General features: G+C 42.8%; 1 protein-coding gene across 2 annotated transcripts in view; it reads left to right on the top strand.

The window, feature by feature from the left end:
- The window catches only part of LOC121581260 (copine-8), a 114,236-nt gene extending 93,184 nt beyond the window's left edge, over window positions 1-21,052 (top strand). For both annotated transcript variants that reach the window (XM_041896769.2, XM_041896768.2), the window contains 9 exons: window positions 63-116; window positions 274-335; window positions 10,505-10,551; window positions 11,417-11,598; window positions 12,466-12,593; window positions 14,546-14,648; window positions 15,428-15,485; window positions 15,622-15,695; window positions 17,585-21,052. In XM_041896769.2, coding sequence (XP_041752703.1) covers window positions 63-116; window positions 274-335; window positions 10,505-10,551; window positions 11,417-11,598; window positions 12,466-12,593; window positions 14,546-14,648; window positions 15,428-15,485; window positions 15,622-15,695; window positions 17,585-17,821 — 945 coding nt within the window. In that variant the 3' untranslated portion in view covers window positions 17,822-21,052. The remainder of the gene's footprint in view (window positions 1-62; window positions 117-273; window positions 336-10,504; window positions 10,552-11,416; window positions 11,599-12,465; window positions 12,594-14,545; window positions 14,649-15,427; window positions 15,486-15,621; window positions 15,696-17,584) is intronic.
- The last annotated feature ends 1,783 nt before the right edge of the window (window positions 21,053-22,835 follow it).

The following is a 22,835-nucleotide window of genomic DNA, read 5'->3' as shown; positions in this document are numbered from 1 at the left end:
GTATTACTGTGTTATAATGTGTATGTTTGAATTCTGTAATGAGGCTGCTGTTTTGTCCACAGGTGGTAAATCCGAAGAAGAAAGGAAAAAAGAAAAAATACCTAAACTCTGGAACGGTAAGCCACAGCAGACACTGTCCATCCAGTCTCTTTATCTTTATGTTTTTCGCCTCTAGAACAGAGAACTAACACATTGATGTGAGCTTGATTTAGTCATTGTCTTTATTGTAAAGCCCGTTCCATCCTGCCATCCTTGTATCCCTATCGTCTCCAGGTAACACTGCTCTCATTCCTGGTGGATATAGAAGTCACCTTCCTCGACTACATCAAAGGAGGGTGAGTGACACTGCATGCTCTCTCTACAGTGTGAATGCAGAGACGGAGTGGAAGAACCTCTCAATCCTGCATTCCCTCGTTTATTCATATAGAAAAGAGAGAGCAAGAGAAAGGAGAGAGAGAGAGAGAAAAAGAGAGAGAAGAAGAGAGAGAGAGAGAAGAAAGAGAGAGAGAGAAAGAAGAAGAGAGAGAGATTGACAGGTGTGCAGATGTGAAGTCCGGTGTAGGGGGATGTGAGGAGAGTGAACTATGTGCGTGTGCATGTGTGTGTGTTCATTCAGGCCCTCTAGTCCATGGCTGAATGGGCGATGGTGGCTGAGTGTGTGCAGTGGTGCGTAGCGGAACGCTCGCCCACACACACGTTCTGACTTTCATAAGACTCACAGGGGAAGGCTACTCAGGCTAGCACTGCACAGCATGGATCGAACAGTGAAACAGGAAGAGAGGGAAAGGTTTAGAGAGACAGAGATGGGGAGAGTCAGAGAATCAAAGACAGAGAACGAGAGTGAGAGAGGTCTGTGAAGAAATGAGAGACACAGAATGGCCATTTTGACAACACTTCTCATCTAAAGGTCATGGATCATGTGTGATATTGTACAACAGGGGTGGGTAGGTAGGGGAGCAGAATAACATGTGGTGCATTGACCCTTACACAGTCGGAGCGCTCTCAGTATTTCGTTGAGCGTTTCCATTGTCAGTGGCAGTCAGAGGAGGAGAGGAGAGTTTTTTTTCAATCGAACACAACATCTCATTGAGATGGAGCTCTTTCCTCTCAGCATGTGGTCAGTCCTATACAGACTGACGTGTAGGAGGTTGTTCCTGTTTTGAGCTGTCGCCTGAGGGTCATCATCACTGGCACTGACCCTCCTGTGTAGGTCAGGAAGTGTAGTCATGTGCTGTCAATGAATCTACCCTCAGGTTACTGCTGTGAATGTGTTCTCAGTCAACATAAATGGTCAAATACATGTAAATGAATATATAAATAACTAGGGCCGGGACGATACCAGTATCGCGATACTTGTTTGTATCGTGGCAAGGAAACAAAACACGAAGCAGATTGAACTACTTTAGGAAAACAGCCCTAACATTGGAAACAAACATCATTATGTTGTCATCCAGAGTCACATTTATTTATTTTCCAAGCTATAGCACACAATATTTGGCATACCGGAGGTTTTTAAAGGACCAAAGAGTTTGGTCTGCTTCGTGTTCACATTTTTGCCTTGGAAAAAATATTTTGCGATACTGGTAAATCGTCCCGGCCATATAAATAACACTGAATGTCAATGAGACAGCTGACGTATGTATGTAGAGGTGGATGTCTCTCCTCCCGTCATATAGGAGTAATACATGACAATCCAGAGGCTGTGTCACAGGTGTAGAGAGGAGTAGGAAGGAGGCAGTCGCAGGTTTAGAACTACTGAATTTATTAAAGCACCATAGCTTAAAGCGGGACAAAACCCACAGTGCAAAATATAAAGTACTTAGGGAAAACAAGCAACATATACAATGACCGACAAAGACAAATGACAGAGGGAGTATATATACAGTGATAGAGTGGGGATTGGAACCAGGTGTGGGTAATGATGAGACAAGTCCGGGGTTGATGAGTGAAGGGCGTTTGCCAGCAACAGGTTCGGCAGCAGCTAGAAGGCCGGCGACGCCGAACTCCTGAGCTGGACAGGTGGGGGAGCCAAAGCGAAGGCTGGTGTGACACTGAGGTCTCTGACCTATCCATGTGAGAGCTACGTTTACTTCCTCTACCAATCAATAAGGTATTGGCAGAATACCAAAGACTCTATGGATAATAGATGGATATATACTGAACAAAAATTGCAGTTCATATAAGGAAATCAGTCAATTGAAATAAATTCATTAGGCCCTAATCTATGGATTCCACATGACTGGGCAGAGGCGCAGCCATGGGTGGGCTTGGGAGTGCATAGGCCCACCCACTTGGGAGCCAGGCTCAGCCAATCAGAATGAGTTTTTCCCCACTAAAGGGATTTATTACAGACAGAAATACTCTTCAGCTCCCCCACCACCGACGATCCCGCAGGTGAAGAAGACGGATGTGGAGGTCCTGGGCTGGCGTGGTTGCACGTCATCCGCGGTTGTGAGGCCTTTTGGACGTACTGCCAAATTCTCTAAAACGACATTGGAGGCAGCTTATGGTAGAGAAATTAACATTAAATTATCTGAAACAGCTCTGGTGGACATTCCTGCAGTCAGCATGCCAATTGCAATCTCCCTCAGAACTTGAGACATCTGTGGCATTGTGTTGTGTGACAAAACTGCACATTTTAGAATGGCCTGTGTAATGATCATGCTATTTAATCAGCTTCTTGATATGCCACACTTGTCAGGTGGATGGATTATCTTGACAAAGGATCAAATGCTCACTAACAGGGATGTAAACAAATTTGTGCACACAATTTGAGAGAAATGTGATTTTTGTGCGTATTGAACATTTCTGAGATATTTTATTTCAGCTCAACCTGTTGAGTTTATATTTTTGTTCAGTTTATGTGACCGACCGGCTCGATGCGGTCTTATGTAGCAACATTTGAAATTGTGTTTTTTACATTGGATAAAAGTAGAGACTCAGAGCTAGAAAATTGTATATCATACACAACAGTTGAGGAACAATGTGAAGGTAATTCTGCTTTCAAAGTTCATAAACTTGTAACCCCACTTTTCAAGAAATGGTCCTTGAATGTTTTGGTACATTCAAGGACCTTCTTTGTCTACACCCATTCAGCATCTTTCATACCCTCTTAAGCCTTAGCCCCATCCATCTCTTTAAAGATTCACATGTGATGCCATGTGCTAAACAGAGTGAGTAAGGTAGTGTAGTAAACAACCAACTATTTCAAGACTAAAAGTGGTGAAAGTAGTAGCCTACAATAAGGAAAAACGATATCCTAATCTGACTTTGGTGCAGGTCATGTTGTTCTTTACATTACCGTCTCTGGGAAACAGACTATATCAAATAAAATCAAAGTTTGTCACATGCACAGGATACAGAAGGTGTAAAGGGTACAGTGAAATGGTTACTTGCATATTTGCATAGTAGCAATATCAAAAATAGAACGTGTCCAGATAAAAATATTTTATAAATATTTTATAATTATTAGATGATGGTTTCCCAGACAAACTTGTCTAAATTGATGGGTCATGTGAAATAAATGCTGTAACCACCCCCCAGCCACATCTAGATAAGTGGATGTTCATGAAATACAATAGATGGCCGTAATCACCTCCAGACACACCTAGCTAACTTGATGGGTCGTGTAATCATCTGGCGAAGTGGAGTATTTTGTTTAGACATGTAGCTAGCTGGCTAGCTAGCTAAATAATGAACCGTAATCCCAACCCATAGCTACAGTACAAACGGATTGTCATAGCTAGCCACCATGCATGAAATGCTGTAGTATGAATCTGCAGGTAGCTAAAGCTAACCAACTAGGTTCAATGTTAGCTAGCTAGCTACTATTACGCTATAAGTAGCAATGCAAATGGTTTTCTGAGATTCAAATAATATTATTACACAGATCATACACGTAACGTTAGCTAGCGAGCCAGCAAGCTAACGTTCGCTAGCTAGCGAACAGTACGCTTTAACTTGCAATGAAAATGACTTTCTGACAAAATTAGAAACGTATAATATCCAACATTTTAGCTAGACTCTTACCTGTATACATGGATGAACGCCTCATGGCAGCGTGTCTTTTCCATTTGGTTTTGTAGCTAGCGACAGCTTGTTTGGGCCGTTGTGTCAAGTCACTCCGGTTCACACTGACCATGTGCAGAAAGTAGTCCATCACAACGTCTTTTTTTAAAATGATTAATTTTAATGATACACGGATAGACACGAATGAGAAATAATTTTGTTTATTTTTTTAATGTAAAATTTTTGGGGGAATCCTGGCTTTTATTAGCATCCATGAATACACGCCACTTTGTAGGCTGAATGTCATTACACTTCATAGATGTCCCTTTCCATTCAAATGGCGGGTGCACTGTTCAGATGATGGACTTATTTTTGAGTAGATGAACGTGCGCAGGTAGCCTACTTAACCTACTTTTTGAAGTGACTTGTTTGACAATCAGATGAAAACATCATGACTGGTTGTGTTCATGACACATTAAAAGGTAATTAAAATTAAATGACATGTCTTTACTATAAAGCCTATTAAAAAAAATGTGTGCACACAGGAGGTCCCGTAAAAAAAAAATTGAGACCCCTCGAATGTCACAGTATAACTTGCACTCTGTAGAGCACTTTCAAGTGAATTTACTGCTGTATACTAATACCCTTATATAAAATCACTGTAACAATACTTTTTGCATTGATTTATGATTTCTTTAAATAGGGAAATGTACCAAACCTAAGCTGAAGCATTTAAGGTGTTGAACTATCATGATTATATTGAAAAAAATCCACCTTGCATTGATTTAAGGTTCAAAATGTTATGGCTCCACTAAACTGGGTCTGTGCCAATTCTAAATGTTCTGGACACGCCACTGCATAGCACCACCTGGAGTTTGATAAATGGCATTGCTGCTATGGTCACAAAATCTATTTTGAGCAATTGTATTAGTATAAAAGAATATCCCCATTATTTTGAGCATACAATATACAGTAGCTCAGTATTTGTATTGTTTATTTCATACAGTGTTCTTTGCTCATCTTTATCAAGGGTGCCAGTAATTATGGACCTGACTGGATGTAACACAATGGCCGTTGGCCACAGTGATATGGAGGTGTGACCATCATTGAATGGACCCTGTGGATGCATGTAATATTGCTCTTTCCATGACGTAGACTGACTAGGTGAATCCAGGTGAAAGCTATGATCCCTTATTGATGTCACTTGTCACTTGTATGCCCCTAGCCAATGTGATGGAGGTCAACAGTGTAACTGGAGACAAGTGTGTAGGAGGCAGGAGTTTACTTTTTTACTCTGCTTATGTGAAATGCATACACACAACTAGGTCTTTCTGAATGTTGTAGAATAAAAAGCACTTTCATAACTCTCAACATTGTATGTTTTTTTGACAGAGTGGGCCAGGGAGGGTGAGTGGTGTACACCGTTGTTTGTGTGACTAAGTGAAGTGGAAAGCAATCTTTTCGCTGTTTGAAGCCTAAATGGACGATAATGGACTATAGTGCTCATGTTTCATAATAACTGCTGCATGCTGAGCTCTTCTCACACAACCTTCTCATACCCCCTCGTGTCTCTGCATCTGTTTGGGCTTGTTTGCTGAGAAACAGCATGTTACTTTAATAGGTTCAATCTACATGGAACAAAAATATAAACGCAACATGTAAAGTGTTGGTCCCATGTTTCATGAGCTGAAATAAAAGGTCCCAGAAATTTTCCATACACACGTATTTCTCAAAAATGTTGTGCACAAATTTGTTTACATCCCTGTTAGTGAGCATTTCTCCTTTGCCAAGATACACCTGACAGGTGTGGCATATCAAGAAGCTGATTAAACAGCATGATCATTACACAGGTGCACCTTGTGCTGGGAACAATAAAAGGCCACTTGTCTCTAGTTTTGAGAGAGCATGCAATTGGCATGCTGACTGCAGGACTGTCCACCATAGCGGTTGCTAGAGAATTGAATGTACATTTCTCTATCATAAACCGCCTCCCATCGTTGTTTCAGAGAATTTGGCAGTATGTCCCACCGGCCTCACAACCGCAGACCACGTGTATGTCATCGTGTTGGCGATCGGTTTGCTGATGTCAACGTTGTGAACAGAGTGCCCAATGGTGGCGGTGGGGTTATGGTATGGGCAGGCATAAGCTCCTGATCCACGCCCCTACCTTTTTTTTAAGGTATCTGTGACCAACAGTCATGTGAAATCCATAGATTAGGTCATAATGAATTTATTTCAATTGACTGATTTCCTGATGAACTGTAACTCAGTAAAATCTTTGAAATTGTTGCATTTTGCGTTTTGTTCAGTATATAATCCCTTTTTCATTTTATTATCTTCTTCTCTTCTGTTCTCTTCTCTTCTCGTCACTTTTCGTCTCTTCTCTCCTCCTCCTCTCCTCCCCTCCACAGCATTTTGATTTTGATTGACACCTGTATGGAGATTCACCTCATTAGCCAAGAGCGTATTGAAGCCCTCATCCTGACAGGTTCTGAGTAAGAGCAGCCATTGTTAGTGACTCACTCCAATCTGCTAATTTTCATTAGTTCAGAAGCCCTTGGAAGTGAATGGAAATGTACTATAAGGATTAGCATTGGAGTTAGCATAGAGAATGGATGGGTAGTGTGTTGTAAATTCCCTATCTATTCTCCAGCAGCACACAGCTGTTATGTGTGTGTGGGATTGGGACCCTCATTCAGTGTTAATGTATCAACACCAGTTGTTGTATACAAAGGGATTAACACGGTCCATTTCAAACATAATTAATTCCACCTTCTGTTCTGCTCGTGCTGCTTTGAAGTCGTATTAAGCGTGTCAATGTTCCCTTAATGGTTGCTGATATTTTTTTATGTAGTCTTCTTCTTCCTTCTTCTTCCTTTTTCTCCTTCTTCTTCCTTTTTCTTCTTCTTCTTCCTTTTTCTTCTTCCTTTTTCTTCTTTTTCTTCTTTTTCTTCTTTTTCTTCTTTTTCTTCTTTTTCTTCTTCTTCTTCTTCTTCTTCTTCTTCTTCTTCTTCTTCTTCTTCTTCTTCTTCTTCTTCTTCTTCTTCTTCTTCTTCTTCTTCTTCTTCTTCTTCTTCTTCTTCTTCTTCTTCTTCTTCTTCTTCTTCTTCTTCTTCTTCTTCTTCTTCTTCTTCTTCTTCTTCTTCTTCTTCTTCTTCTTCTTCTTCTTCTTCTTCTTCTTCTTCTTCTTCTTCTTCTTCTTCACTTCCACAGTGTTGTCATCACCACTGCACAGTACCGTGGTTTGTCATACATTCTCAGAGCCTAGTCCAGTTGAAGCACCCAGGGCTTTAACAATAACACTAAGAATGGATTGCTCTCTGGGTCCCAGCTGTTCAATAGGCATTTCCCATCATATCTCTCCCCTCCTTTCTCATTAACCCAGCCCACCTTTCTCTCTCTCTCTCAATCTCTCCACTCCAGTAACAATAGGAGGATGCTTCTCTGCTCCTCCTAATCTTCTCTACTTACACTGCCATTATTTTCTATTCCACACACACTCACATTCACACACACTCATCTTTCCTCATCTCTCCAGACAAGGTTCTTTCTTTCCCAGACATTTTTATTTTTCTGAGAATTGGTCATCAGCTGGCTCTGTGGCTGGCAGGGGTTTGTTCGCTCTTCCTGCCCGGAGGCAATCTGAAGCAAATCAATGGAGCGCTGTAGAGAAAGGTGCTGCGCTGATCGCCCCTGGTTGATACTATCATATAGGAGACATAGACATTAGTCAGGGTGTGTGTGCGCCTCATCCCCTGCACTCTGATAGCTTCAAAATGGCTCACACTCCTCTACTCTTTCTTTTTAAACCTTTATTTAACCAGGGAAGACATTGGGATTTACATGTTTTTTCAAGTGAGCCCATGTAGTCTCTCTATAGACTGCATTGCCACTTACGGTTGTGGAGATGGAGTCCTAATTTATGCATGAAACAATCAAGTGGGGTCAGATGAGGATTTTAATTAGCCACAGGCGCAGTACTAATGACTCCTACAGGGTTTTACCAGGCCTGCTGGCAGGGGCAGATGGATGACACTAATACAATAACACTACTACAGTAGTACTATTTACTTATTATGAATCACTGCCCATAGACAAGGCTGGAAGGGACAGTAGTGTTGAGTCTTAGTATGTTAGATGTTTGTTTAGCATGAGAAAATCTCTCCCCCCTCTCTTCCCCTTTCCTCCCCCCTCCTCCACCTCCTCCCACTCCCCATCTCCTCTCTTCCACTCTCCTCTCCTCTCCTCTCTCTGAGAATGATCCAGCAAATAACACAGTCAGACATGAAATGGTTTGCTACAAAGTCCTCATAGTCACTTCCTTAGTGATTTCCTGCTTTACTGTTTGTTCCGAAAATCTTACTTGAGAAGAGCTGACTTTCTATTCGTTACTCTAATGTTGCTTTTAGATAACGTTTCAAGGCATTCTTAGCTAAAACAATCGACCATGTTAAAAGTCAAATTCTCTCTCTCTGTAACTGTTGAAAGAGTAGCTTTTCGGGTTTGAGCTGAGTTAAAGCGGCAATAAGCAGTAGAAACAATAACAAAACGTCATCCCCGCCCCTGTTGCAGTAAAAAGCTTAGGGATGGGGCTGGAGAAATGTAAACTGTCTCAAATTCATAGACAGATCTATATATGCAAGACCTGACCATCCATGATATCAGAATTATAGTTTTAACCATGTTTTGAGGCTATACAGTGTTTGTTAACATTTACTTTGTTTACAAACATTGGTTTACAAACAAGCTTATATTTTGGGTACTGATGGGGGTACAACAGTATATTCTTTAAGAATCAATGGGTACATATAATTAAATGAACAGAAATTGATGTAGCAACTGCTGATTGCCCCTTTAAGCTCAGAACGGGCTGACTAGTTTTCCTGGAACGTGCATCGCCAGGGGCAACACCTGTAGCCAATGGGGTGATGTTTCACTCTTACCTCACTGTGCACACTCATCTGTGATTGGTGCAGAAGCTTTGGCTGACCTTTAGCGAGAACCCTCTGCATTCTGATGTGAATAATTAGAATGTATCTCTGAGTTGGATCTCCTCTGATTTACAGTCTGAGTTATATGGGAATAACTGAGTAATATTTCATTTCAGACTGGGATACATTTCTCTCACTCCTTTTGTTCTTTCTCTCTCTATATGCATCTCCTTCCCCTGTTTCTGGCTGTCCTCACACTCTCTGAACGAGGTGGAAACTCACTGTGCTTGTGTGTGTGTGTATGCGCACGGGTGTGTGTGTGTGTGTGTTTGAGGAGACATCCATAATTCAGGCTGGCGGGCCACAGTCTGTCTGTCTGTCTCCCTCTTGGCACAGAGAGCTGGACCAGATATGACTCCAATACACCGCTGTCTCACCTTCTCTTCTCCTTGCAGACTTGTCCCCCTGTTCCTTTCTCAGAATATTAAACTACTTGTGTCTCCTCTCCACTGACTTCTGCTGCTTACCAATACCCTTAAATATTGAGTGGTACATCTTGGCACTGAATTATACAATGGGAAAAAAGACTTGAATTCATGGAACATGAGTTACATTACAATTCAGTGAAGTTAAAAAAGTATCTGTTTGATGCAGGATAGCCCAGTATAACGTGCACATTGACATACACTAGCAGATTGAACTTTTTACCCCTATACAAATATTGTTTAAGAAATGCGCTCAAACACATTCTTAGCATGCATGCAAACCGAAGCGTAAATTACTGATTTAGACTCTAACCCTAATGCAGCCTCTGACCTAACATGAGGCGACAGCTCCGTACTTCAGGCATCACTCCCCACCCACCCCTTCCTCTCCCAGCAGTAGACCCAGGCTGTGTGTGTCTGTGTGGACTAGAGTAGCGCAAAGCCCGACCTGGGCCCTATCCATCCATACCCGCCTCATGGCTCCTAGCCTGACCTGAACCACAGGCAACGCAGGCAGAGTGGCTCAGAGCTGGGGAGAGGAGAATACAGAGCCCCTGGTCTGGTTCTCCCCCCTCCCTCACAATGAACAGGCTTTTTCAGGTCTGCTGCACTAACGTGTGTCTGCGGGCTGTGCAGTGCACTCCACATGGCGTCACAGGGTGACAATTCCAATGGTTCCTTACAGTACCTGATCTATTCCAATACAGGAGGTGGTGGATAGGGCAAGAGACTGTGTGAGCTACAGTGCACGGTACGGCACGCACGGCACACAACAGCACTGTGTGCACTCACCTGTTCAACCTGTTGTTTGTCTTGACTTGTTGGTAAATACTGTAAGTAGTGGAGGATTAGACAGTTATCTCTCTCTCTCTATTTATATTTTATTTAGTTTCCTCAGGGATCAAGGGAAAGAAGAGTTTTCAACTTGCCTGCTTGCTCGAGCTATGATAATCAGAACATTCTTGTGTTTGCTACAGTTTATTAAGCCAATGGTTTATGGTGTGTGTGTGTGTGTGTGTGTGTGTGTGTGTGTCCATGCTAGCGTGCGGTAAATGAATAAATACCCCTTTTGCCTTCCAGGACCCAGATAAATTTCACAGTGGCGATTGATTTCACCGCTTCAAACGGTGAGCAACACACACACACTCACTCACACACTCAACACTTCTCCTAATGCTCGACCAGGGCTATTTAAATGTATGCAGATGGGGAATAAAGTTATCTGTAATAGCCCTACTCTATTATTGCAGGTCAGGCTAAAACCTAATGCTGTAAAAGAGATGATAGCTTAGTGGTGATAACAGGAACGAATGTGCCTCTCTTATCCAAGGCTGGGAGGAAATGGAAATGGAAATCTCTTAGACGTTATAGTGAGGTTGACTGGGACTACCATATCTCTTAGATAACAACAGTTGGTTCAATTCAAACTTAGACCCACTGATAACTCATAAGCGTAGGGTTATTGCTGCCTTGTTTTTATTTGACGAGGTTCGAAATAGGATATGATATGCAGGAGCTGATGTTATGGATTTGTGTCTAATAGGGCCTTTAAAATATCTCAAGTTAATATGTCACTATACTCATAACCACTACAGCCAGTGTGCTATGAAGTGCTTTTACTAGACACTAGTGAAATTATTCTCCTGCTCATATTGATTATGGAATGATGTATGTCACTTATACTGTACTCACTACCCAGAGTATTATACAGAGGGAAAGAGATCTAACACTGTATTGTGCTGTCTAAAAGAATCACCATTTTGGTTGAAATCATAACTACCTTTCTGTATGGGCAAAACTCTGATAACACCCTATTCCACATATAATGCACCACTATTCGACCATAAACAGCATGGGCTAGCAGTGCACTAAATGGGGAATGAATTAGAATTTGAGACACAACCATTCCTTTCTATATCTGGCTCTGTTGTTCCATTATTGTACCTTGTTATTACTGTCCCATTATTTACCATTACCGTACCTGTTTCCCAGGCAACCCAGCCCAGCCCACCTCCCTCCACTACATGAGTCCCTACCAGATGAATGCCTATGCCATGGCCCTGAAGGCTGTAGGGGAGATCATCCAGGACTATGACAGTGATAAGATGTTCCCTGCTTTGGGCTTCGGAGCCAAGCTGCCCCCCGACGGACGGGTCTCACATGAGTTCGCCCTGGTAAGTGACCTCTAACCCCTGACCTCTACCCCCTGAACCCTGATAAGATGTTCCCTGCTCTGGGCTTCGGAGCCAAGCTGCCCCCAGACAGATGGGTCTCACATGAGTTCGCCGTGGTGAGTGAGTGATGTGGTTCAGAGAGGTTGGAACAAAACCTGTGGATGGATAACCCAACACCAGAGTTGTTCAGTCCTGGCTCAGTTGGTTAAATTGTGGGTTTACTCCCTGTATGAACCACATATACTTAATGTGTTTACCATGGTTACAGGCTTGTTTTGTTTACATCTGGTCAAAAGCTGCAGATGCACCCATCGAAGCATAAGCAATTAGACAAGTGAATGAGCAACAAAAAACTAAGCAACCTCCACCTATCTGGCACTCCAGGCAGGCTCAAACCCTCAAAGTTTCAACGTCTCCTTAGTGGCTGTATTGTAGAGGCTTAGGATGCCACGTGCTAAAAAAATACTACCACTGAGTTCTATGACTGCCAAGGAGAACAGTAACTGTCCTTTCTGTAAGGCAGAAAGCATCGATCACAGACAGCCCTCCCTCCCTCCCCCTCTCTCTCCGTCCCTCTTCAGCTCTACAGAGTACTGTAAACAGTAGGATACCACTCAAGACAGGAACATGCCTCCAGCACGCTCAGCAGGGATTTCCCTTATTTATCTCTCACTGGGCCTAAATTTGTATTGATGAAAGCTGCTTATTTATCCTCCTCTCCCTCCCTTTTTTCTAGTTCTCCGCCTCCATTCCCTTGCTTCAGAATTGAATTGGAAAGATCTTTAACCAAATGTTTAATTTTATTCTCCTGCTTGAATGGGATTGATGAAAGATGTTTAACTACCGTCCTCTTTTTGTGTCTTCCAGAATGGCAACCCCCAAAACCCATACTGTGCAGGTATAGATGGAGTGATGGAGGCATATTACCAGAGCCTGAAGTCTGTCTGCCTCTACGGCCCAACCAACTTCTCTCCTGTCATCAACCATGTGGCCAGGTAAGGGGCTATGAGGAACCAGCTTTGTGGTCACTTCAGTTTTTGATTGCGAACCAAATTGAAATTCAATTTGTGAATAGAAAATTATATTACCCACGGTTTTCTATTAGGAGTTTTTAGATTCACTCCCTGAACTGACTGGATACACATTACAGGGTGATAAAAACAGAGGGCGATATCTATAGGTCTTCCTTCATTGAATTTCAGATCACATTCCTACCAATGCACACCTAAACTTCCCAGGCATGAGAGAGCCAAATGTCTATAGAGAGCCATATGTCATGATTCCTGAGTCCTTAGTAGATCAATACTAACTAAGATGGCCTGAACGTGTGTATCGATCCACTGTCCGTTGTGTTCCAGTGAGAGTCATTCGCGACGCAGGCTGTATGTTGTGATTAATGAGTCGTTTCCCTTAGAGCAGAAAAGACAACAGAGGAAGTCTCCAGACTAACAGAGAGTTAACTGAGATGTATCAGCTTTTAAAAGTGCAAGTAGATGTTTCAGTACGTAACTCACAGAGTATTATACTGAGAATAAGTTGGTGACAGTGTTTCGGCCACACGGTCAGACTAACGGAGACTTAACTGAGATTCTTCAACTCTTAAAAGTGCGACTATGTTTCTCAGTGCATGCACAGCTTACATAGATAAGTTCACAGATAATAAGTGCGACTGTGTTATAACATTCCGCTGTAGAACTTTAACGTTAATTGTGTCACAGAAAAGGTGCTTCTGAGCTGTTAAATAAAAAAGTCTTAGTTTTATGTGACTTTTTGTCACATTCTGTTCTTTAATTAACCTGTAAATGTGTTGTTTGTGTGAGTGAACAATGACTACACAGTCCTTCCCACACACATACAGTACCAGTCAAAGTTTGGACACAGCTACTCATTCAAGGGTTTTTCTTTATTTTTACTATTTTCAACATTGTAGAATAATAGTGAAGACATCAAAACTATGAAATAACACATATGGAATCATGTAGTAACCAAAAAAGTGTTAAACAGATCTAAATATATTTTATATTTGAGATTCTTCAAAGTAGCCACCCTTTGCATTGAGGTAGTCACCTGGAATTCATAGTTTTGATGTCTTCACTATTATTCTACAATGTAGAAAATAGTAAAAATAAAGAAAAACCCTTGAATGAGTAGGTGTGTCCAAACTTTTGACAGGAAGTGTACATGCGCGCGCACATACCTATACACACACAGTCCTTAAGCCTTAATGAGTTTGCCTTAATGAAGTAAAGGTGCTGTCAGAAGACTTGAGATTAACAGACTTCTGTGTGCGTGTGTGTGTGTGTGTGTGTGTGTGTGTGTGTGTGTGTGTGTGAGTGTGTGCTCATCTACATGCATGTGTGTGTGTGCCTGTTTGTTGTTGCTGGGAAGCCACGCTATAAATGTTGAGTTGAGGGTTGACAACCCAGTGCAAAATGTGTGTGTGGCTCTCAGAATCCACAATCATTAGTGCCACCCTAGACTCCCTTCTCCTCACCCCTCCCCTCACTCCCAGGCACCGCTGTCATGCCAGCCTCCGCTCATCTACTCTGTTTGTCTTATCTCCTAATTTCTCCGTGTACCACTCGCCCCCACATTTTAATAATAACCGTTCTGTTCCTTCTCTGCCTTGCCTCACGCAAGGCAGAGACTTCTCTGTCTTCAGTTGACTTCTCTGTCTTTGTCTCTGTGTCCGACGCTGCAAGCATCAGATGTTCTCTCGCCGCCCGCCTTACGTGTGTTTGAGAAGCACAGGAAGCAGTCAGTGGCTAGGGCACACGTTGTGTAAAGTAGGTGCCAGAAATAATATCACTACCCAGCCAGTTCATGCCGGGTTTGAAAGGTTACATCTGTAGGAAATAAAGACAATGTAGACAATGGTTTTATGGATAATATAAACATTGTGTGGTTCACCTATGTACACCTATGTGTGTCTCTCTCCTGTTTGTAGGTATGCTGCGTCAGTGAAGGATGGCTCTCAGTACTTCATCCTCCTCATCATTACAGATGGAGTCATCTCAGACATGGCCCAGACCAAGGAGTCCATCGTCAACGTAAGAACAACTCACTAACTGCTAGGCAATGTTCCCGCTTTGGCGGAGACCACATTCACGTTAAACCCTGCATATGTCGGCTCAAGACCTTTAAATGGACCATTTTCCAAATCCACGATCTGATTGAATCCCGGCCCCAGGTCACTAAATGGCCAGTATGGACACTAGTGGCTAAGACACACATCACTGTCTGTATTACCATAGTCAGGGGAGATGAGCCAGGAGACTTGATTGGGGGAAGTGGGCACAGTAATATATATAGGGAGCGGTAAATGCTGACTTTGGATCAGTTCCTAGGGGAACAAGTAAACAAGACATTCTGATAAAGTCATCGATCATTCTACAACCCTGGGTTTTATCAGTCAAACTAACTCAACACTCAGACAGACGGAGAGAGCAGGAGCGGGGTTATGGCACACACACACACACACACACACACACATGCACACACACGTTAAAGGGTTGGGGGAGTGTGAGTTTAGGGACTTGTTTATTCTCTCATCCCAAAATTCCGAGAGGTATTCCTGTCCCACGCAGCACTCAGGAAGATGCTACATTTCACAGGCACACTCCATTAATATTTACACACACACACACGCAGCTTGTGGTGAATCAACTTTATTGTATAGGCTGTAGGCTGTATAGGTGCTCAGTCAACGTCACTCATAAAACGGACAGAATCCTATGCATATTTATACTGTGTGACAGACTCAACTTTATGTCACATACATAATGGGGAGAATATGGGACTCAACTTTGATTCCTAATGTCCTATCCAGGCATCGTGTCTTCCCATGTCGATTATCATCGTAGGGGTGGGACCAGCAGAATTTGATGGTAAGAAACACACAAACACACACAGATGCACAAATGCACGCACGTACGTATGCACACACACACACATTCACGCATGCACACACACACACACACTCCACTGAGCAGATGATGATTACAGTATGATGTTTCTCCTCAGCGATGATCGAGTTGGATGGGGATGAAGTGAGGATCTCGTCGAGGGGAAGATATGCAGAGAGGGACATTGTTCAGGTACGCCGTTCCCATGCTAGGCTGCAAGATGCATGGAGTCATATAGGTGGGGTTTTGGAAGCATTAGAATATGCCTGACAAACAAAAAACAAACTGTCTGCATTCTGCAAACTGCTATTGTACAAAGGGCTTTATAAAATACATTTGATTGATTGCATAGCACAGCACAGAACAAACATGGCCATGGACAGAGGCTACAACATACTGTTTATATGCACATAATGATGATCAATAGTAGTAGAAACTAGAAGTACTAGAAAATATATTGGGAAGGAAATCCGAACGAGGGAATCAACAGAATCATACGTAAAACCAAAATAGACATTTACACAGATAGTAGTGCTCATACATTAGACTTTAACAGCATGTTAACATCTGTGTCGTTAGACAGACAGACATCTGGTCTGAGTTCAGATCCTTCCCACCTGCTCTGCTCTCCCTCATCAGGCCAGATGGACAGAGACCCCACAGAGGCCCCAGCCCTAATCTCTGTTAACCCAGAAGTCAAATCTTGCATAATTTGGTCAGCTGCTTGATTAACTCCTGTGTTCATACACAGAGTTCTGGCAAAATCGAAGTCTCCACCCTCGCAAAAGGAAATTCTCAGCCAAAGCCCTCCCCCCACCCCACCCCCTTCCTATCCATGTGGGCACATGCGCGAAGCAGTTTAAGCACAGCCTTCGTCCAATCCTGATACGTCCAAATAACCTGTGACGAAAAACCCCAAAACGGAACTGATGTTGCTTGGATTTCACGCATCCCATTCAGTCCTGGCAGATTCTCTCAGTCTACACGCAGAATCTGCCCACGGAAGATTACCCCAGCCCTGATGTGGCTAGTCTCCATGCTACATTAGCCCTGATGTGGTTAGCCTCCATGCTACATTAGCCCTGATGTGGCTAGCCTCCATGCTACATTAGCCCTGATATGGCTAGCCTCCATGCTATGCTATTGTGCCAAATGGCTAGCCTCCATGCTATTCCAAATGGTTAGCCACCATTATATGCTAATAGTCTATTAGGCACCGTTTCCTATCAGGACTGCCCCTATTCTGTTGGACAGTAGAAGGGGCTCCTCTCTTCCTCCCTCTTTCCTTCCCTCCCTCCTCCTCCTCCTTCTCATCCTCCTCTTTCCCTCCTCCCCTACCTCCCTCCCTCTGTGGATTATATGATAGAGGGATAGATCATTACGCTCCCCCTGCTCATTAGTGAGCCTTGTTAACACAGAGAGAACATCAAGGCTGCTCTGCTGTGGACCTGGCTAGGAGGTCTACACACACACATACACACACACACACACACACACACACACACTAGGAGGTCCATTCTGTTCTGCTCTTTCTAGCCCACTCACTCCCTCACAATCTGTCAGTCTGGATAGTTAGCTGCCTCTACACACACAGAAAGGCAGGACCCCTATGAAAGACAGATCTGTGATAAACCTGTCTCTGCCCCCAGCCTCATTAGATCAGATATGAAAGAGACTGAGCGTTCGCTAGCAATGCACTGTACATAGCAACGAGACGAGGAAAACGAAAGGCTTTGATAGCTGATTGGCTAGACCTATTTCACCTCGCTCTGAACTTGCCAACTGGTATGAATAAATTAATGCTTTACTTGTACTGTGGGTCCAAAATGTCCCAACTTAAGTTTTTCAAAGATCTTTGGAAGTATTTTGCAGAATTCACACATAATGGCCTAACATCTATTATATATTGCCTATACTTTTATTTTAGTATATATTTAGTATATATTTTAGTATATTTCTCCAGCCCCATTTCTTATCTCTGTCGGTTTTCCAGTTAGGATTCAGCATTTAGTAGCTAAACACCTGTACATTGACTGTACTGTAACTAATTCCAGCCTGGTTTTGTCTCTCTTGTCATCCAGTTTGTCCCGTTCAGAGACTATATCGACCGGACAGGGAACCACATCCTGAGTATGGCCCGTCTAGCCAAGGATGTCCTGGCTGAGATCCCTGACCAGTTCCTCTCCTACATGAGGACCAGAGGCATCAAGCCCTCACCCGCACCCCCTCCCTACACACCCCCAGGGTACCCTGTGCAGAGCCCCGATGGACACCCATTAAATACCCCCCCAGGACACCCCCTGCAGACGCAGATCTGAAGGGTGCGGAGATGCCCCCTGGTGCCGAACAACACCTCTTCAAATCTTTCTTTGTCTCTCTCCTCTCTGCATCACTAGCTCAGTGATAGGAGAGGCCTTCTTGGCTCTCTCGCTCTCTCTCATTGCACTAATGGAGACTGACTGACTGGCAGAATGAATGGCAGGGTTCTATACGTTTTTACTGAGAGGTTCTAAAGGGTTCTACTTCGGAACGGGTGTATGGAGTCAACAAGGGTATGTTTACTTCCATTGTCTGGACTTCCTGTATATCGGCCAATGGAGACACTCTCTGGGACACACCTGGGAATACTGGTCTTCCCAACTCACCTGGCAAGGAATAAAGGAGTTAAGGAAATGATGAAGGAAGGAAGGATGAAAGGAGGATAGGAAGGAAGTTCCTGGGGACTGGCCTTTTTCAGGAGCAGAGTGGCAAAAAGTTCTATAGTCTCTGGATGTGGAATCACTTGACTGTTGTAAATAACTGGAACTATATTTCCCTCTCTCTCTGGTCTCTCTCTCTCTCTCTCTCTCTCTCTCTACTCTGTCTCTCTATTCTTCCAACTCTCACTCAATGTTTACAGTACATGTTAATGATAATGATTTTTACCGTTGGATACTTTTATATAATATACATACTTCTTTCAGTATGAAACTTTGGAATATCAATCAATATTCTCTCTCTTTATCTCTCAGCGTGTTGTCTTTGCCACGGGAGTCAGGTTGAGCTTGCAACAGTGCAGGTCCAAGTAGCCACTGTAATATGCTGTACTGTATTGTACTGTTCTATACTATGTGTCCCTTTGCATGAGTGTAGCATCAGAGCATGCATTGTGGTCCTACACTTCTCTGCCTGTCACTGCTCTCAGGCTTTGGGGTTCCATGTTTTTAACTTTTAACTCTGTTATTGAAGCATATTCTGCTCCCTTCTAATCTGCCTTGGCGATAGGGTGCCCATGCCAGCCGCACTGCGAGTGCCCACGGGTTTTCTCACTGTGTCGAGAACAACAGTGACTCAACGAACAGCATATTCCTTTCCAACCCATTTAAATAACAACAGCTGCTCTCAGATCCAGTTTGAGACAACAGCAGAAGCCCAGTGGTCAAAAACAGCAACACAAATGCTTTCCTTCTGTTCTTTTGTGTTATTATAACATTTACATTTTAGTTATTTAGCAGACGCTCTTATCCAGAGCGACTTACAGGAGCAATTAGGGTTAAGTGCCTTGCTCAAGGGCACATCGAGATATTTTTTCTTCACCTAGTCGGCGCGGGGATTCGAACCAGCGACCTTTCGGTTACTGACCCAACGCTCTTAACCGCTTGTTTATTGCCTTGGAAGTTGATATTCTTAAGAAGATTGTTTTAAGTTGCCTTGTTAAGGTAATTGTATTGTTTTGAGTTGTGCCAATCATTATGTAATATGATTTAATTGTTATTGTGTTACGCCCTGAGTGTGTTGGCCCTAGATGTTGGTGTCTGGTGGTCATCATGACAACTTGTTCTTCCTAAATGTTGTAATTCTCATCCCATAATACCCACTGAGGGCTAGGAGTTTTTCCTCACAGAGGAAAAACTCCTGGCCCATAACCATTATACCCAGTCAACCCACTCTTACTTCTTACAGCCAGGGTATCCTCTTCAATCTGCTGTCTTAATGGACTTAAGAGTTTATATCAACTGCCTTTTCATTATTAATAATACTAATAATTATTATCATAATATAACTATTAGCTAGTGCTTGTATGGAGGTTGTGGGTAATTGATAACCTGATTGGTTACATATCAATATCTCAAATTAACAGACACTAACACCACATTTATGTATTTCGCGTTGTTGCCATTTGTTGCCATTTTCATGTGTGCCACAGTCGGTCTGTTGCCTGTCTGTTGCCATATCATTACTGATAGACACATGCCCTTTGCCACAATTCAACCACATTCAACCAACTCCTCTCTTTTCTCTCTGTGTAATTCCTCCTCCTGTCTCACTGCAGCTCAGTGGATGCAGCCTCACAGATTAGAATAGACTGTGTTTTAATGCTCAAATAGGATCAACTCCCAAGCCGATAATATTTGGCATGGCAGGAGGAGAGGGGGATAAGTAAAAAAAAAAAAAAGACATACAGTAGACACAAACTGTATTTCCAATCTTTCTTTTCTCTCACAACTTTCACTAATGTCTTCAGAGTGGCGGCTACTTTCATCGTGTTTTTCTCACACATTTGAAAGCATTCCATAATTGCCTCTCTGCATCTGTAGTTGTAGCTAGTCGTGAGTCTGTGTATCATATGAAACCCTAGCGAAATCCATATAGTGCACCGCATGGCTCTTGTCAAAAGAAATGCAGTATTTGGGGAACAGCTAGCGTGTTATTTGAAACCCAGCTTGTCTGAGTCTGTGCTACATTCTCCCACTGTGCTTGTAGCAGAGCAGGAGGTATCATTAGGACTTTGGGTCACAGTCTAGAGCTCGTTATAGGCTCCCATTAACCACCCACAGGCTACTGACACAGTGTGGACACACGTGTGCCCGTGCATATACACAGACACACACGCTCACACACAGACACACATACAGCTGAGACCATGGTCACCATCGTGGACTACTGACGTTGTCATTTCTTAGTGCTTTCTCAGTTCACACTACTTTGGAAAGGATCATTCTTTTCTTTCACAGCTTTGCTAGTGCCACAACTCTTGCCATCTGCTTGCCAAGCCGTGTGCGTGCGTGCGTGCGTGCCGCCAGAGTTTTTAACAGACCATGTCAGTTCACACACGTGATCTTTGTTTACTAAAGTTATCCAAATAATATATTGTATGCTCATCATATCTACTTATAACGTGCACTATGTTTGCATGTACAGTTTTACATGAGATGCACTAGTTCTTTTTGTTATAATTGAGTGTTTTGGAAAGTAAAATCTATGAAAATAACTACAAAATGGCCTTAAAAACGTTCACTGATTTCTTGGAATTTGTGCGATGCCTTCAGATACTGAATTGTTATTGAATTGTTCTCTATTTTGTGTCAGTGTACAATATTTGCTTTTTAGTGTATATTTTCTTTGCATAACTTCATTTTTGGGGAGAACAATATATTGTATTTTTGGAATCAGTGGTAAATCAGATGAAAGCATGACTGAAGTTCTGATTGTCTGGTAATCCATATTATAGATGACTATTTCTGTATCAAACTACCGATTTTTAAATAAACATTCTTACTAAACACTAACTTTCTGCTGAAGTGCTTTTCTTTGCATGCATTACTTTCTCAAAACTTTACAGAAAAGGAGAGGAGAGTTCTCAATAGATCACTCCAGCCTTCTCTCCTCCTGGCTTCCAATAGTCTCATTCTCAACCCATTAGGGGTAATGACTGTTTTGTGTGTTGGTGTGACGTTCTAATTACAGAAGGAGATTATAGCCTGTTGGCTGCCTGGCAAGTAATTATTACCCTTGGCAGAGGCTTCGGGAAGCTGAGATCCTGAACAGGGACAAAGGATCACAGAGAGTTTGGTCCTTAGCATCCTCAAAGTGCACGAAGGAACAAGACCGAAGGCAACTTCTTGGTCTATTAACTTTGCATACCGCTAAATAAATAAATAACTAAGAAAACCATCTGTGGGTGGCAAGTATAGTGAATAAAAATATAAACGCAACATGTAAAGTGTTGGTCCCATGTTTCATGAGCTGAAATAAAAGATCCCAGAAATTGTACATACTCACAAAAAGCTTATTTCTCTCAAATTATGTGCCCAAATAAGTTTACATCCCTGTTAGTGAGCATTTCTCCTTTGCCAAGAGAATCCATCCAACTGACAGGTGTGGCATATCAAGAAGCTGATTAAACAGCATGATCATTACACAGGTGGACCTTGTGCTGGGGACAATAAAAGGTCACTCTAAAATGTGCAGTTTTGTCACACAACACAATGCCACAGATGTCTCAAGTTTTGAGGGAGCGTGTAATTGAGAGGAATGTCCACCAGAGCTGTTGCCAGAGAATTGAATGTTCATTTCTCTACCATAAGCCGCTTCCAACATCGTTTTAAAGAATTTGGCAGTACGTCCAGCTGGCCTCACAACCACCGATCATGTGTAACCACACCAGCCCAGGACCTCCACATCCGGCTTCTTCACCTGCGGCATTGGCTGAGACCAGCCACCTGGTCAGCTGATGAAACTGTGGGTTTGCACAACCGAAGAATTTCTGCACAAACTGTCAGAAATCGTCTCAGGGAAGCTCATATGCGTGCTCATCGTCCAGGTCTTGACCTGACTGAAGTTTGGCGTCGTAACCAACTTTTTTTGCCCGCGCTACAGAATATCGTTCCGCTAATACAGGACTAGTAAAGGCCCAGTGCACTACTATTGTGAAAAAATAATGTATTTCTTTATTCAGATTTTTCAGGGAGTGCTGCAACACGCTCAGCACCCGTACTTCCCACGGCTATGGACGCAAATAACACATTGCTATTCTCATTTATTGCAGCTGCAGTGCTGGTTGTACCGTGAGTGGAAGTAGGGAGAAACTGCATTTTATGGCTTATAAAACTGTTGAACAAAGTGTTGACAGTGCTGTATAACAACGTAAACATGAACTTACTCATAAAAACAGCAGCTCTTTGCTGTATTCGTCGAATCTCTCTCTAGTCATGGTTTTAAAAGTTTTGAAATCTCACATTATCTATCAACTTCGTTCGAGGCTTCTTTTTTCAGTCTACGGCGTGAGAAACTGTGCAGACACGGTGATCAGAGCTATCTGATTGGCCAGCGGTAGGCTTATAGGTGCACTTGATTTGCTCTCTGGGTCTGCCGGGTAGGCAGAGTTCTACCTTCAGACACATAAAATGGTTCAAAATGGGAACACTTTGCCTTCCCTGCGCTAGTGCTGCTGAATCAAATGCACCTACCGCCAACAGCTCGAAATTAATATAACAAATAGGAACGCAAGGCTTTAACTTTGGTTTTTTTACAGAAATGTTTGGTGTTTGACTAGGAATGGCTTGGAGATTG

Source organism: Coregonus clupeaformis, chromosome 14 (genome assembly GCF_020615455.1).
Source record: "Coregonus clupeaformis isolate EN_2021a chromosome 14, ASM2061545v1, whole genome shotgun sequence".
In the NCBI taxonomy this organism is placed as follows: Eukaryota; Metazoa; Chordata; class Actinopteri; order Salmoniformes; family Salmonidae; genus Coregonus; species Coregonus clupeaformis.
The sequence above is the reverse complement of the archived record's forward strand: the minus strand, read 5'-3'. Positions and strand labels throughout refer to the sequence as shown.